The sequence below is a fragment of the Leguminivora glycinivorella genome, chromosome 1 (assembly GCF_023078275.1).
Source record: "Leguminivora glycinivorella isolate SPB_JAAS2020 chromosome 1, LegGlyc_1.1, whole genome shotgun sequence".
Lineage (NCBI taxonomy): Eukaryota > Metazoa > Arthropoda > Insecta > Lepidoptera > Tortricidae > Leguminivora > Leguminivora glycinivorella.
The window spans coordinates 20,079,224-20,097,980 of NC_062971.1; the positions used below are offsets into that span (position 1 = coordinate 20,079,224).

The 18,757-nt window shown below is 37.7% G+C and overlaps 1 protein-coding gene across 1 annotated transcript; it reads right to left on the bottom strand.

The window, feature by feature from the left end:
* Window positions 1–11,953: 11,953 nt before the first annotated feature.
* On the bottom strand, window positions 11,954–15,008 carry LOC125231143 (cytochrome P450 6B6-like). The gene is made up of 2 exons (XM_048136507.1): window positions 13,721–15,008; window positions 11,954–13,260 (listed from the first exon to the last, which is right to left on the bottom strand). Exons 1-2 carry the CDS (start codon window positions 14,964–14,966, stop codon window positions 13,094–13,096), a joined length of 1,413 nt encoding a protein of 470 aa, XP_047992464.1. The 5' UTR covers window positions 14,967–15,008; the 3' UTR covers window positions 11,954–13,093.
* Between the last annotated feature and the right edge of the window lie 3,749 nt (window positions 15,009–18,757).

Consider the following 18,757-nt stretch of genomic DNA (forward strand, 5'->3'; position numbering starts at 1 on the left):
ACAGTGCCGTGACAATAGCACACAGTTGTGCCAAAAGTTATACTGATTTTTTTTTTTAAATTACTAACCTTTTGGTACTACGAATTGAAATATTTTCCACATTTTACACTATTAATTTGAGCGCCATATATGTCCACTGAACACATATGGGACTAACGGACACTCGTAATTTAATAACTAATTTAGTTACTTATGCATGTAGTATTAACAGTAAAACGCACTGAGTCTTGAATTATTAATTTATTTCCACGTAAAATGTATGACAGCACTTAGACCGACGCTGCTACGATCCAGGGCGGTAGCCATCTTGACTTCTCGTCCACCCACTGCCGAGCTGTCAGCTCGGGGACGTTCCGAACTACGCTAACAGATCGGCCATTCGACCTTATCCTTTGGCCACAAAGGAAGTCTCCCACGCGTGGGCCACTGAACTTCACCACCAGTCCACCACGCACTTCGCAGCTCAGCTCACCAGTGGCAGTTAGCCCACTAGTCCGCTAGCTCTGTGAAACAACCAAATTCATGTGAATGCTTGGCCCGAATGCAAGCCATTGTTCCAAGAGGCTTTTGATCATCCTTCCAGAATACCAAACTCAGATCCGTTTAGGACACTAGTAAGTTGCTCACCAAATTATTGTTCTCGTGAGATACATTCTAGATTTATATTCTATCAGTATAAGTAATACACCGACAAGTCACTTCTAGTGTGTCTAATGTGTCCATATGAGATAAAACGGGAAAACTTATAAGATATTCTCAATCAAGGCTCAACAGACCTCAAAAAGCTAACGTCAAAGATTATATTCAAGAACCACTTGAAATTAATTCAATCATAAAATTATGATGCATGACTTGCATGACCTTCAGACCAGAAAAGTTATAGGTGCATATGCACCACGCTGTTATAACAAAAACATGGAACGGGCTCACGTCTGACGTCAGTGATGTAGAAGATGCGTGCTTCACGCAGGGTCAGCACAAGACACTCTCTCGGCTCGGTGGGCCTCGGCTGTACACCAAGCGCCTAGCTCCACGTCTACGGCCGCCTCCAATGCAAAAATGCGTGCTCCACGCAGGGTCAGCACAAGACACTCGCTCGGCTCGGTGGGCCTCGGCTGTACACCAAGCGCCTAGCTCCACGTCTACGGCCGCCTCCAATGCAAAGATGCGTGCTCCACGCAGGGTCAGCACAAGACACTCGCTCGGCTCGGTGGGCCTCGGCTGTACACCAAGCGCCTAGCTCCACGTCTACGGCCGCCTCCAATCCGAAGCATTTATATTAATCAGCCATTACAGTCTCTCCAATTCTGTAATTCATATTATTAATGTTACACGTGTTCCGTTTTACCACAACAAACAATATGATTTCAGAATAACCGTGCATTTCATAGTCCAACCTGAACTGTGAAACATTATTACAATTTACATCTTATCAACGGGCTACAGAACATTACACAAACAGATCATAGTAGTCTGTTGTCTTGTCTCAATACCAATTTTATATTGACCAAAGTTAAAGTAGTCAATTAGTCATTGACCCTCAAACATAACTAGGGTACATCTAAACTTTACTCGTAATTAATGTTGTGTTCTGCCTTACCAGCACCATACGTATTACCGACTATCCTCAATGTTCATCTCAGGCCCATGCCGCAAACTCCATCGAGTTCACAGTCACCGCCACCGCGCAATAGCAGCCGTATCTTGCGACTTCGTCACGAGTGCAGAGGATGACGTTATCCACTTCTCTCAGTCTGGCACACACAGTAGGTACAGAACTTCTCCGCCCAAAGCATCATGGGAGGTAACGCCACACATGGCGTCCTGAAAATAGACGTCACCGCAAGAAGCGTCGTGACTACAGACAAGTCGTGATTGACGACCCGAAGGCGTCTTGGAAACAAGCATCACCGCAAAAAGCGTAGTGACTACAGACAACAACGCACGAGGCGTTCATGAAACTGGCGTCACCGCGAGAAGCGTAGTGACTACAGGCAACAGCGCACACAGGCGTTGATGAAACAGGCGTCACCGCGAGAAGCTTAGTGACTACAGGCAACACCACACACAGGCGTTAATGAAACAGGCGTCACCGCGAGAAGCCTAGTGACTACAGGCAACACCACACACAGGCGTTAATGAAACAGGCGTCACCGCGAGAAGCCTAGTGACTACAGGCAACACCACACTCAGGCGTTAATGAAACAGGCGTCACCGCGAGAAACCCAGTGACTACATAACAGGCAACACCGCACACAGGCGTGTGAAAACACATATTACCGCTACAAGCGTCATGACTACAGACATCACCGCACACAGGCGTGTGAAAACACATGTCACCGCTACAAGCGTCGTGACTACAGACAGACATCACCGCAAATAGGCGTGTGAAAACACATGTCACCGCTACAAGCGTCGTGACTACAGACATCACCGCACACAGGCGTGTGAAAACACATGTCACCGCTACAAGCGTCGTGACTACAGATATCACCGCCAGAGGCGTGTGAAAACACATGTCACCACAACAAGCGTCGTGACTACAGACATCACCGCCAGAGGCGTGTGAAAACACATGTCACCGCAACAAGCGTCGTGACTAGACATCACCGCCAGAGGCGTGTGAAAACACATGTCACCGCAACAAGCGTCGTGACTACAGCCATCTCCGCCCAGAGGCGTGTGAAAACACATGTCACCGCAACAAACGTCGTGACTACAGACATCACCGCCAGAGGCGTGTGAAAACACATGTCACCGCAACAAGCGTCGTGACTACAGGCATCACCGCCCAGAGGCGTGTGAAAACACATGTCACCGCAACAAGCGTCGTGACTACAGACATCACCGCCAGAGGCGTGTGAAAACACATGTCACCGCAACAAGCGTCGTGACTACAGGCATCACCGCCCAGAGGCGTGTGAAAACACATGTCACCGCAACAAGCGTCGTGACTACAGACATCACCGCCAGAGGCGTGTGAAAACACATGTCACCGCAACAAGCGTCGTGACTACAGGCATCACCGCCCAGAGGCGTGTGAAAACAACTTCATCCTCTTGGGAGTCTCACGCTGACAGCTTACTGTTCAGGGTGGCTAGCCGAATGGCACAAACGCTCACGAAACGCTCACGAAACGAAGCGCTAGTAGATATCTATCTCTATCGCGCTTGCGTATTGGCGCGACAGAGCCAGCGGCGTATCGCTTTCGTTTGGCGTCGGAGAAATGCCATTCAGCTACGGGGCCTGTACTTCTCATTGGCAACCGCGACCATGCCTTGTCGCGCATCAGCCATGTCAGCATTTCTCACTAGCAGCAATGCCAGCAATACTCCAAACCGAACACATACTTGCAATTATGTTTCCTCTGAAACCATACTAAAAGCAGTAAATTGTTCCACACAATGTAGCATCATTGGCTTTATGTTGTTTCATATAATACTACCGTGTTCCATTACACTGATATTTTACTCAGCTTTGAAAAGATTCCAAAATCCAGAACCTCAGACTTCAAATTATCCATGTTTACTCAGTTTCAGTTGGACATTAATTCCTTTAGGTACTCATACCAGATGTTATTCATAAAATCAAGCCACCAACAGTGTTAGAGCACTTAAAAATACATAACTTACTCCAACATTTAATTGGGAAATAGAAATTATACAGTACCGCCTACAGTGGCAAATTATTACTTGTGCAGTTTAGCAGCTTGTGCAGCATAATTAAATCAATCATATCTTACCATTGGTCCAGTAAAGGACCCAATACTTAGTTAACCTTTTGTATAAAGATCACCATGATTAATAATTTTGTCAAAATCAGACTACTGCACACTCACCTGATTAAATTGCAATGGGCAACAACCTTAAGTATCCGTCTCACCATTATTTCCCACTTGAAATACGTTTACAGTCTTTCAACAAGCATATTTATTTTTATCTTGTATGAACTTTACACAACAGCCTCACCAGCTAACACCATGCTTGCTTTAGTTTATGTGCCAATTTTCCATCACAAATACTATCTGTGAACACAATGTAAAAACACACACAGAGACAAATAATACTTTGACAACAGTAATTACCATACCATACTCATTTTGCATGAATAAAACCCTCATAAATTTGTTGTAAGTTGAACATGAGCTACAAACACTTGACCACAATAATTATGATCAATTCATCCTCTGTTTCTATCTTGTGAAGCAAGCAGTAACTATTAGAGTCACATTTTGCATTGTTCAGGCCTTCATTCCACTTTCACAATGATCAAAGAACATAATGTAAACATACACTAATACAACAACTTTGATAACATTAAATCACCATACCATATCCATTGTGCATGAATAAACCCCTTTTGCTATTATTTTGTACTAGCCATTCATTGATCATGTGTTACAAACACTTGACCACAAGGTTATCAATGTAACCCTTAATTCCATTCTTGTGAAACAAGCAGCAACAAGCTGTGACTACTACTGCCACATTTCACATTGTGCAGACCAATATTCTATCACATTTACTATAGTCTGTGAACATAATGTAAAAACACACACAGAGAAAGACAAGTAGTACTTTGATAACAGTAAATCAGTATACTGTATTAATTGTGCAGGGATACACCCCCATCACTATTATTTTCTGCTGGTAAAACTGTCCACATGTGTTGCAAACACTTGACCATAAAATGCTTAGTAAATCCACACTACTGCTCTTGTGAACCAAGCAGCAATTATTAGTATCACATTTTGCAGGCCAACATTCACACCACAATTGCTATCTGTGAACATTTAAACACAGACATGCTCACAACACAAAACAATACTTTGATAACAATAAATACCAATACCTCTACTTTACATGTGTACTTTGTTGATATTCTGCATAAATACTTCTTATAGGCACACCTCATCATACCTTTTGCTTTAAGACTAATTTGAGATGTGTTCACATTCCCACAACTGTTGAACAGGTAGCGGTCAGTTTTCTCATGATTCCTCTTGCGGAATCCACAATTCCACACTCATTGCTGAACTTATACTTGTATTTGTTAAACAGGTCAATATTACACCATAAGTAATATCTGTAAACATAATGTGAGCACACACACAGAGTACACAGACACACATCTCAAAACAATCAAACAGTAAGAAATAGTAACAATATTCAAAATCACACCAACAGACTTACTATACTTTCAGCAAAGTACAACATTTCCTTCATGCCAGTCAATAAATGACAATGTAATAAAATCACTCCTTTCACTAAGAGGAACTAAGCTGAATAATTAATCATCAATCAATTAAACTTAAATGGGATCATAATAAAATGACCATTGAATTTTTGTTGTAGTCTTGAGTAGTCACCAATACTGTTGTCATCGGCAACATTACTGTACCGCATTAGGTACTATCAAGTGCCAACCACTTTTATTTTTAACATCATACATTTTTTTTTTAATTGAAAGTATTTACTAAATGTAATTTTAAATGACTTAAATATCATTTTTTTTTTATATACTACGTCGGTGGCAAACAAGTATACGGCCCGCCTGATGTAAAGCGGTCACCGTAACCTATGGACGCCTGCAACTCAAACAGTGTCACATGCGCGTTGCCACCCCATTAGAAACTTGTACATTCCCCTTTGCTGTGTTAAGTACACAGCAAAAAGGAGTGTACAAGTTCTAAGGAGGGTTCGGGTTGCCGACGACTCAAAGGACAATAAACGGAACAAGTTAGTTCCGTAAGTCCTCCCGTCATCAGCACACCACACCCCCGTTGAGCTCTGGCAGCCTTACTCACCGACAGGAACACAACACTATGAGTAGGGTCTAGTGCTATTTGGCTGTGGTCTTCTGTAAGGCGGAGGTACTACCCCAGTTGGGCTCTGCTCTAGATTCGAGCGAGACGATATCCGCTGTGCTGTGCCCTACCACACAAAGCGGAATATCATTCGCTATGCCCTACCTCCTATCATGCTATAACTTCCTCCGCTGATAGGCGAGAAGCTAACTTGTCTAATATGGCTCCGGTAAACCTTCAGCAATATTACACTTACATTCACATTACCTTACCTCAGTGGTTACTAAAACTTTACTGAACACATCATAATCATTATTCAATATTGAAATCAGTCTTCAATACACATCACAGTCATCAAGACAGTCTCATCTTCAAGATACCAATTTCATATATTGTACACTTACTAAGAATACTTATTCTTAGACTTGTAACCATAAACCCTTGCTCCTTGACTTGCAATAATTATTGTGTAACACAATTTTATTATGATCACTTGTATAATTTCCCAACAGCTCAAACTAAACCATGTGCAACCCATAAATAATGAAATATCACACTTTGCGCATTTTAGGTGAATGTTCACTGAGTTCACTGTACACATTTTATATTTATTATTTCTAAACATGTATAAAACATAATATCTTACAGTAGTACCTGCTTTGTTATCCATAAGCAGTTCACTTTGTTACCTTGTAAGCCAACATTAGGCTGGGACGGGATCTCAGTCATGTTGATTATTACATCCAGATATTTTGTTTCACATCATTTTGTCCCAAGGCATTCATATTTGTACCATCATCAAACACCAGTATGCCATGGAGTTGAAGTTATCATTTCTGTTCTGTAAGTTAAGCTCAAAACCAGCACAGCCACTCTAAGACTAGAGTGGTATTATAATAAATACCAATGCATGTTGTGCATGCATTTATGTAATAATAATGTATAAGTTTCATACCAGAAACACACCAAATGATATACACCAACTTCAAAATGTATATTCCTGCACCATTCCTGTTAGTATTTATCTACTGGACTTCACACAATAAGGATCAAAGTCCATTATCATCTTACGTGTTAGGTTATTGGTGCGTAATTGTTTATTACAATTTCTTGACAGAAAACGTTCACGTATTTGAACAATTGGACATACCTGTATTCAGGGATGGTAATAGCCACATCCAACCAGTGTAACACATTCGTAATCGAGTCTTATTGCCTCGACTCATGCTCGTAACTTACCGCAGTCGCCAGGCGACAATTTTGTTGTACTTACGTACTTTTTTTGCACTGTATGATTTATGAATATATCATACATTTGTTGAATAACTTATGAACAAAATATTTAAACACTTCACGACTCAAAACTTAATGCATTTTACCATTATTTTACCAAAGTGCGTACGCGTCCATTTCGCGCGCAAATGACGCTTCTTCAAACAGTTCGATTATTAACAAATTTGACCGAAATACTACGTAGGCATGAAATTCAGAGATCGCACTTCTGAATTATTAACAGTAAAACGCACTGAGTCTTGAATTATTAATTTATTTCCACGTAAAATGTATGACAGCACTTAGACCGACGCTGCTACGATCCAGGGCGGTAGCCATCTTGACTTCTCGTCCACCCACTGCCGAGCTGTCAGCTCGGGGACGTTCCGAACTACGCTAACAGTACTGCCGTCCTATCACTAGAACCCCTCTAAGCTGCATATTACCAGTTTTCATTTGGATAAATATTCTTAAATAGGAAAGAATTCCCCATCGACTGGTCTTGGAATCATATTTTTATCATTTTTAGTTACCGAGATACAGAGTCGACATACCTCGCTAAGTGCACTATTTTATAACCCTTTTCAATAGTATAAAACCGCAAACCCACATTTGTCTTCTATAACTTATATTAAAGCGCTTAGCAGTTGTTTATCTTCATAGTTTTATCACACGAAACATAACTATAACAACGTTACTTGACATAAGCTTCATAAATTCCCATTAAAGCCGTTTAATTGCGTTATTACATTTTATAACATTCACTTTTTTAAATAAAATACTACGCTTAAACACGGCTAAAGTCCTTTAACCGTGTATTTAAAGACTTTCATTGTAATTTCGGTTACAAATACATCACTAAAACCTAGTTACTGCGCTTTACGGTGAATTTATTACTAAAAAATATTCATAATGCCACACTGAAACAGGACAAACCAGCAAAGCTACGCTAAAACCCCGCTAGTTGTAAAAGTATACCTTCCAAAGTTATTGCGCCATTCCGACAGTCGGCCGAGCGGCTCGCGCGCAGAAGGTTTTGCGAAGGCTGTAGTGACCGGTGAATGAACATTTTCTCCTTAAAATGTTAAGAAACCGAAGACCAGGTAAGTGTTAAATATCGTTTTTTTTCAAGCACAACTTGCGTTTTGCTAACGTATTATCACACGTTTGCCGCGACAAGTAAATATCTAACTCATAAGTTATTCGATCAAGAGCCCAGTTAAAACTATTGTGTACAAATAAAGCGTAAACAAAAAAGTCAAGAAATTACATTCTTCTTCTTCTTCTTCTTCTCAGCATATTTGCGTCCACTGCTGAACATATGCCTCTTTCATGGATTTCCATTCTGTTCTATAAGCGGTAAGAAATTACATTGTACCATCCTATTGCTATGTAGGCATTGCCATAGCCACATACATTTTGTAAGCATTTATTTACCTTACAATGTTTTAGTACCTATGTAGGTATGGATTACTTGCGCAACATTATATTACCGTCAAGCTGATTTAATAATGCAGTCAAAAATCAAATTAATTAATGTTATTTCTTTTAGGCTTGTTACGAACTTCAGGATACAAACGATAACAGAGATCTGCGAATAAAATGAATACCGAAAAACCGACCACAAGTCATCACACCAGCAGTAAGTTTAATAAATGTAGAACAGAAGGGGATTGCTCAACTCGATCTCTATCTTTACCAAGGAACATTCTATCGTTGTGTATTGTTTCAAGAATTTTTGAGATTGATACCCCAGAATTCTTTGCCTAACTTAGCCACGTCGAACGTTTCTGCTTTAATTTTCAATGCTGACGAAAATACATCAATTTTAAAACTCCCTTTTACTGGTCCAAGCTAAAACCGTTGCTGACGATCATCGAATTTGGGTTTATCCTTCGTTGTAACAAAATCGAACAACGTTTACTTCTTTAATCATTCGTAAAATGCTTCTCATCTTGATATAAGGAAAGAAGGTTTTTGACTATTCCGTCGCAGACGCATTGAAACTACAAGTGATGACTCGAAAGAAGAAGAACTCTATACCTAGCATGTAAAAATTGTAAAATGACAACATATGTATCATCCAAAATGAAGCTTTATCTTGATTTATCCGCTCCAATTCATACAAACAACAGAGAAACAGACTTAAATTTAACCTAGTTAATACAATTTTAAGCAATGATGCACCTGATTTTACCAGAAATTGTTAACAAAGATCTCTATATTGATTCTAGTTTAAAGAAAAAAAACCGGCCAAGAGCGTGTCGGGCCACGCTCAGTGTAGGGTTCCGTAGTTTTCCTTATTTTTCTCAAAAACTACTGAACCTATCAAGTTCAAAACAATTTTCCTAGAAAGTCTTTATAAAGTTCTACTTTTGTGATTTTTTTTCATATTTTTTAAACCTATGGTTCAAAAGTTAGAGGGGGGGGGACGCACTTTTTTTTCCTTTAGGAGCGATTATTTCCGAAAATATAAATATTATCAAAAAACGATCTTAGTAAACCCTTATTCATTTTTAAATACCTATCCAACAATATATCACACGTAGGGGTTGGAATGAAAAAAAATATCAGCCCCCACTTTACATGTAGGGGGGGTACCCTAATAAAACATTTTTTTCCATTTTTTTTTTGCACTTTGTTGGCGTGATTGATATACATATTGGTACCAAATTTCAGCTTTCTAATGCTAACGGTTACTGAGATTATCCGCGGACGGACGGACGGACGGACGGACGGACGGACGGACGGACAGACAGACATGGCGAAACTATAAGGGTTCCTAGTTGACTACGGAACCCTAAAAAAGATGTATGATATATAAGTATTCTGCTGTACCAATTCATTCAGACCCTTCAAATCCAGAAGTTTTACATACAGAAAAGGAGGACTGACCTACACATAAGTACATATAACCATTTATCGATGTAGAACCACCGTCGATATAGAGCACTACACTCGTAATATTAATATTAATAATACAACTGTCGAAAACCAAACGCACAAAAAAAGAAAAATAAATTTTAAGAAGAACGGAATCAAGCGGAAAGAGAGAAAATTATTATGTCAAACAATCCTAAATGTATTTTGAGTTTTTGAAGTATAAAATAAATAAAGATTGCTATTTTCACTTGCTTGGCGAATAAGAACTGCCAATGTCAACCGTTTTTAACCTTATATAACTCGATAATAAAAACATTATTTTAATAGTGTATTATAGTAATAATACGAATAACTTTGGATATCCAAGAGCGACACCTTTCGCCGTGTCGGTATAGCAAATTGATTTGTTGCAATGTAAAAAGCGAATTTTATTGTTTCATATTAATGTTATGTTAGTTTTCACTAATGTTAGAATATTATATTAAGTTTAAATATGTTAATTTGTAACATAACTTATAACGAGGGTTTTTATGCATGCAAATAAATGGTTACAATATCATACAGTTGTCTTTTATTCATTTAACAAATTGAATTGCTCTTGAAACTTAGTGCAGGTACTGCAGGTAAACGGGACATTGCTAAAATGATAAACTCCTTTTAAAAAGAATGACAATGCTAAAACCTAGTAATCGTCGCTGGTTTGTCATATAGCGGGCTTTTAGATTAGGAATGCATACAAATTATTTCGATGTTAGTAGTCATTGCATAGCTTAAAAACGGTTACAGCATTTTTTTAGAGCATATACGATAGTATAAAATTGTTTAGTGTCTTTGCGGTTATTAAGCTATGTTTTTAGATTATTATGCAATGCTCAGTTACGATTACTATAAACACGTAAGTTTACTTTGCCGTTATTAAGCCATGTTTTATGTATTATTCAATCCTAAAAAACGGCTAAAGTATACTTAACCGTGTTTTAACAGTAAAATCATACATATTTTAGGAATTATTTGCATAACTTAAACACAAAATGGCGAATTTCTAATAAATTAAACAATATTTAATTAAATTGATTTTAAATAATGTTAGCGTGAATTTAGTTTTAATTTAAGAATAAAAGAAATCTGGACTAAATCGACACATTTCCTAGAGATATGGGTTTTTATGTTTTTTGCCCATATCTCAAAACTATCATTTGTGGGTTAGATGGGTTTTAGTGATAGGACGGCAGTGTAGGTAAGTATTTTTTTTAATGATTTTGTATGTTTTTTTTAATGAAATTATAGGTTAGTATAGTAGGTAATTGTTACTATAGTCAGATATGTTATTTACATTTTAGAATTGATTTAGGATTATAAAAACCTGCTAAATTATAATGAATAACTCGTAAACATAGAATGAGAACGAACGGTGTTCCCAATATGATATCAAGTATCGGAATAACGGATCCATGCAAAGCAATAATAAGAAACTAGTTTGACGAGTTGACGATTTCGACTAGACTAACTCGTGGTGAAGCTACTGCTGTAAATATTCCCTTTTCCGTATTCGTATCGTAATGTACAATTTTTTTACAATGCTGCAAAGTTGTTTTTTAAGCAAAAGATTCACCGTGTACCGAGTGGTTCGAAAAGTGGAATAGAAAGGCGTCACGTAAAAATTATATGTACCTAATTGATTTGCACTCTTGTGGATAAAATACAACTTTCTGATCCGTTTTCGAGGAATCAAGAGGGGACTTTACCAGTCGGTGTAATAAAAACGTTATTTATTCATAATCTATTCTATTCTAGAAGATACTGTGATATTGTTTTTAAACTGTGCGCCGTTTGATGGGAGAGGCCATGGAAAATATTTCCGGTTGGAACCCCTCTTGCTTCCTCTCATCGTTTTTTCGATCCCTCTCGATCATTGTCATTCCTATTTATTTTTTTAATGGGCAAGCATGATTCACAATGACTACGTCTGGTCTGAAGGGAAATATACCGAAATCATTCTATTAAAATGTTTATTGGCATAAATAATAAATACCTACTCACAGTTTCCTTGAAACCGAAAAGAGAGCGGTCCTCAATAAGTGATAAGTATAAATGCGATACATTACATCTCCTTGAATCGTTTTCAACAATGGTGGTAGGTTAGTAACAAAACAATGGTTAGTAACAAAACAAGATGGTAACCTACAGAATATAAGTTATCACAATTTCATATAATTAACATTAAGAGCTTTCAGAGGTTTTCAGACTAGCGAGTAATATTACGCCAATGGGCTTGAAAGTTCGTTACTTTTTCCTTTATTTTATAGTAGTAGTACCTATAGGTACTAGGTACGCGCTTGCATATAAAACGGTAATCTGAAACCACTATAAGTAGGTATCAAAATATTGTAGTTTATGAATTTAACCAAAATGTATGATTTCAATGTTTAAGTTTATTTAAAAGTTTACATTTACAATAGGAATAATTAATTTAAATGCCTCCTCGTTGTACTCTATTCATATTTAAACTAATGAAAAATATGTAATGTAGCCAAACCCAAATAAATACCAGGTAAGTACAAAATTAAACATAAAATAGGTAAACTGTATATGCAGTTGCCGTCAATGGGTATAATATAGGAAATAATAATTTTATCAGTATTGTTAAGTAAGTAGAGATGACACCTTTTTAAGATTCCCTATTTTTCATGCAAATCTAATGTTATATTATCTTTAATGCACAGTAATGATTAGCGTTGATCTATGACGAATGATTTTGTTAAAAATCAAATCACAAGTTATTTAATAAAAATAACAAAACTAATGTTAGTTAGTTAGAGGAGTATGTACAGCGTACATTACAATAAATGGGGCCCTGTTCTAATCCTCACCCGGTATAACTTTACTCGAACGTCAAGTAAGGAACAGTGGCGCAGTAAAAAGTAGGTACCTATAGCTTGTTACTTTGGTTAAGTTAAGATTTAAGCAGAATATGCGTGTTGGCCACTGTACTGTGCCCGTTTTTTCTTCCGGCTCCCTCCGTGATCGAGAGTTCGTAACTAACAAAGCTTGTAGATTGTAGAAAATGACGACATATTGTATTGATATTCTGTTTCGTATAAATGTACTAAATTAAATAAACTACGCTAGAATCTAATCAATAGGAGTAAAGTTAAGCCATATATCTCGGTCGATAACCCTAGCAGAGCCGAGATCAGTTTTTGGAAGCCGCGGCGGAGTTTTCGAACACGGTCGGACTTGATACTTCAATAGGATGCGGCGAGAAATACTGCTGATAATGCGTTTTGATAATTCCTCACCTGGAAAAAACAACGTACTAATTAATAGAAATTACCATGACAACTTTAAATTACTTACATTCTGTTAAAGTGATCTTTTTGTCAAGTCGGCCTGGTTGGTGCTATATGCTACTGAGTCTCACAACCGTTCGCACCTAAGCTTATTTTACCACAACAAAAAACAACAAAAATTATCAACTACATATCCACAAATAAAGAATATAAATATCATATATTAATTAAAAAATCTGCTATAGTAGACTGCTATAGCTCGCCCTAAATATAAAATATGTTATGTACCTGCACCTAAATAATCAAAACAGACTAACGGCGCGGCGCCATTCGGAAATTTAGATAATGTTAAGATGTATGCCAAAGATACGTGACATATCTTAAAATTATCCCAATGGAATCGGGCCGAAAGGCAAAAATGATACTACTTTGGTATAATTATTTTAGATGAATGTTAAATAATACTTACCAACACATTTCCTAGGGCCAGCTCCAAACGGTACATATGCATAAGTATGCTTCAACCCTCCTTCATCAAAGCGATCCGGGTTAAAGACTTCAGGTTTCTCGTAAAATCTTTTATCTTGATGCAATGCCTCAATAGGAATAGTAGCTGTCAAATCTCTGTCAATTACAAGACCATCTGGGAATTTGTACATTTTTGTACATTTTCTTGACGCGATAGAGTACGCTGGATGCAGTCTTAACGTTTCACTTATGACTTTATCTAAATATACTTCGCAATCTTCACCCGTTCCACAAAGACGAATCTTTTTTTGAACTTCAGGATATTTAGCTAATTCATAAAACAAAGCAGTAAGCACATTTAGACACGGAATATAACCCTCTGTAATAAATGAGGACAGAATTGAAACTGCTAACTCAATGTCGGAGTCTCTTTTGCGCTTGTTGTGTTTTTCTTTAATGTCCAATTGAAATTCGGATCGTATCCTCTTGACTTCCTTCATTAAATTTGATTTTTCAAGTACCTCGAGAGATTTGTTTACCGTTTCTCTGGGTAAAGTACTCAGGCCAAACAATAAATACAAAGACGGAAAAACGTTCTTTAAATATGTCTTAAATTTTGCAGCTAGGGTAGGTTTTTGAACAACGGATCTATAACTCTGTATGATTTTCTTCTCGTTTCTAGAAAAATCTTTGTTTAAGAGCAAATATTCAAACGTTCCATCCAATATGTCAGCTAGGAACTGTTGTACGTTAGTATCTCCATTGATTCCTGACAAATAGCCGTGTAAACTGTCTTCGATTTCATAAGGCATGCTTTTCAACAATGATTCCATTCCTTCGCGCATTACGGTCCATTTTTCACCCTCCGCGTAAAACAAATTGTTTCGTAAACAAACATCCTGAGATTTGTCCAGGCCAAGGCCCCTGCAGTGGAAACTTGCAAAATCCGTACACAACATCTTCTCAATTACATCCGGATCTTTGACGATCAAATCTGGGATTCTGCTTTTGATGCACCCATAGAGTCTTTCATTGGGATGTTTAGCGTAGAGTTTGTTTACTTCGTCGGTGGTATTTCTTAATCCAAGCACTCGATGATAGTCACTCCCGAAGAAGGGCACTGCTGTTTTGTAGGATATGTGTCGCACATACCAGTAACTGAAGTATTTGGTGACATAGTCGAATGTAAGCGCCACAATAAGAACGCCGAGCACGCTGAAGTTAAGCAAGAAGCTTTCGAAGAACATTGTGCGTTTGCACCGTGTGAGTTGTAAACAGTTACTGCGGATGCTGGCCGCTCCGTGGGCCATAACGGTGCATCTCTCAGGCACTACGCTGCTACGTACGGGTTTCGAAGGTTTTCGTCGGAGTGCCATTGAACCCGAGTATTTAGGTTACAGTCTTTAAATGTAGGTAGATACCTATAGTCTATACTTGTACTTATGATATTATAAATGAGAAAGTGTGTGTGTCTGTTTGTTTGTCCGTTTTTCACGGCAAAGCGGGGCGACGAACTGACGTGATTTTTTTGTGGATATAGTTGAAGCCGTTGAAGGGATTGAGAGTAACAGTACTACTTTTTGTCTCTTTCTATCCCTCCACTTCCCTAAAATGGGGGATGGAATTTTGTATGGAGCATTCCGCCATTTTCTAATTCACTTAACGCGAGCCGAAGCTAGTGTAAAATATTTGGCAACTAAGATTGTTGATTTTTTTGCTGTACCTACTAATATAATTTATTATTAAACTAAAATTTTACTTAACTTAGGCATTTCAATTCAAATTTAGATTTATCAAGCTGATAGCTAAACAAGTTCAGTGTTTAACGGTATCACGCTATACGAATTAGGTAAGTAGGTAAATCAACTTGTCTGTATAACTTAGGTGTCAATTTAAAATTGTGAATATTTGTTATAACTGTTCATAGTGTTCATGCTTAATTTATTATATAAAGATTTTGCGTTCGCCGTCTTTAAAGACACTAAGTAGCCTATGGACGCCTGTACCTTCACGTACAGGGTCATTTACATGCGTATTGGCGACCCTTATAATTAAAACTAAAGACTTAGGTTAGGTACTCCTTATAATTAAGTCGTGTCGTTGTTGCGTGTCTGACAGTGTCTATACACTACAAAGTACACGATGAATATAACACAAAGCCACTCAATTGCACTGTTGTAGAAAATAAATAAATTGAGTTGCATAGAAATAAACTCTGTAATTATTAGTCGCTATAAAGAAGGTGTTTATTTATTACTTTAATTTGGAAACGATAAGGTACCTACCATATTCTGCCTGCGTATCAATGGACGACCATTATCGTGGTAAAAATCTTCTTTTTGTTGCCTATTGGTACTGGAGGAGACCTCGTTAAGAAAAGTATCTTCAGAAACGAAACTACATCTGAAATTTCCTGAAGAGTATCAGCTGTCTGAAGAAATCATAGGTGCGACAAGGTTACAGCGAGTAGGTTAACTTAACTACATAAAACTCATGATAATTATGGTGAAACATTAAAATATGTAGATGGAAACCTTCACAGCTTCAGTTTTACACCATCTAGCGGCCAACATGGAAACAGATCAGTTGTCTCGTTCTAACCTTTTAATTAGTTTTCAATAAATTCGACAGATGGCAGGGCAGAACTTTAGATTCACGCCATCTAGCGAGATAGTTACTGACTACGATAACAGTTGGTAAAGGCGATGTGTAACAGGTAGAATCTGCGTAGCTTCACACCCGGTAGGCAAACAAAACGTCTTCATAATTGAACGGCAAAACGAAAGATGGCGTTGTGTGTATATTCTGAGTCCTTGTGTGTGATTTTAGATTTTTTTTTAATACAAAAGTTTTTTAAATCACTCATTGATCTAAAGGTAGATACTACTTAATACATTTATTTCACACACACGTTAGATTCTAAAAACGGAATTTTGGCACTATGAGGGATCTAAGTGACATTTTCGGAGTAACCAAAGTGGTTTTACAATCAAACAATAATTTTCAGTACATATTGTGTTTTATTTTTTTTTCTACTTGTCGACTGTAATCTGTCAATTAGGACACCACAGACTAAACTATAAGTGCTAACTTTTCAGTATTGGATACTCTATGGCAGTTCCGACTCAATTATAATAAGCTCATTCTAGTTGACTTTAGTTAACTGTAATAATTTCAAAAATAGTACTTTATACAATTTCTATACTAACTTGCGATACCTGGCAAATTTTACTGCATCTGAAACACATTTTTTTTTATCTGTCGCGTTATCGGCCAATCAGAGACGGTTATTACAAACAATTGGTTGCTAGGTAATTCGATGTTGATACAACGGTGAACGACTCTATTAACATTAAATTGTAACTTGCATGAATGATGATATTTCCGTCCATTGATGATGAAGATGATGACTCATAGAAAAAGTATTGTATACAATAGTGATATAATTAAGCTTTTCACTCTCGTACCGTACTATTAGGCCACTCAGCAAGCTTCGTGGCCTAAACATGGTACTCGACTGAAAAGCTTTGTATTATATCACGATTGTATAAAATACTATTACGCGCTATAGTGCGAGTGATGGTTCATTATATGCCAGGTCGAAACTTCGGAGGGCCATCTGTACTGAAAAACGTGACGCACTGAATTTCGTAACTCGTGTCTTCACTCGCTTCGAACTTGTATCGTAATGTATTATTTCAGTACAGATGGTTATTTTACGCACTAGAGCGAGAAGTAGTTCATTTCTTGTCAGGTCGAAACTTCGGAGGGCCATCTGTACCTACTGAAAAACCTCGATCGATCGATTCGTCGATTTAAAACACTCAAGGGAGTGTTTTAATTTATTGCCACTCGTTTCCAACTTCATTTTTTACGCACTTGTATCGTAATGTACTTATACTATTTCAAGAAACATAATCTAAGTACATAGTTGTTTACAACAGTCAAACTTACATGTCTGTCAATGTCTAACATTTTCTCTAGTTAGGCGGCCAGTGCTACAGTGGTGAAAAAATCCTCTGAGGTGACTACAGCGCAATACAATCCATACTAATATTATAAATGGGAACGTGTGTGTGTCTGTTTGTTTGTCCGTCTTTCACGGCAAAACAGAGCGACGAATTGACGTGATTTTAAGTGGAGATAGTTGAAGGGATGGAGAGTGACATAGGCTACTTTTTGTCTCTTTCCAACCCCCCACTTATCTAAAATGGGAGGTGGAAGTTTGTATGGAGTAATCCGCAGTTTTAGAATTTAACGCGGGCGAACCCGCGGGCAAAAGCTAGTTTTTATTATAAATTGAAGTACATATGTGTTTTTGATTTTATGTTTATTACATCAGATGAAAGTTGACACGCCAAGATGCATAGAAGTCTAGTTTTATTATATTATGTTCGTTTACTCACTGGTATTTATCCACAGTCTGGTCTGGGGGCCGATTTTTGAGTCTCACGGCGTTCGAATTCAGAAAATTGTCACTGAAAATAATAGGCAATTCACCGTTTTAAACCGGTATTTTAGTGACAGTGACACTCATAAATCGGCCCCCTGGTATGAAGTTTCAGCTAAAAAACTTTGAAGTTCTTGTTTTGCGGAACTTATTGTACGCACTTAGTTTGTCTCAAACCCAGTAGTTACGGACCGGAGGAATGGGACATATTAATCAGAGGCAAATGCACTATCTGCAGGGCGTATAACTCGGTACGCGAGTCAGCAAAAGGGTTGTATGAATTTTATTGGACGTGTTATGTTTTTTTCTGCTTTTTCGAGCTCGTACACTGTAATATCATAGATATTATTTGATCTTAAGGAGACTGGACAAGAGTAAATAGGGTGCATAATTTGTTACCCAGAGGTAATCATTGTATGGAGAAAGTGAACCGCGTCCTCAAACGGATACTTACTAATTAATATATTACTTACTAACAAATAATTTTATATTTGTGGAAACCTGTAATTGGCTTTCCAGATACACATTTTTGCTAACTTAGTTTTAGATCTTAAGCTGTTGGTTTTCCGAATAAAATAAAATAAGAGA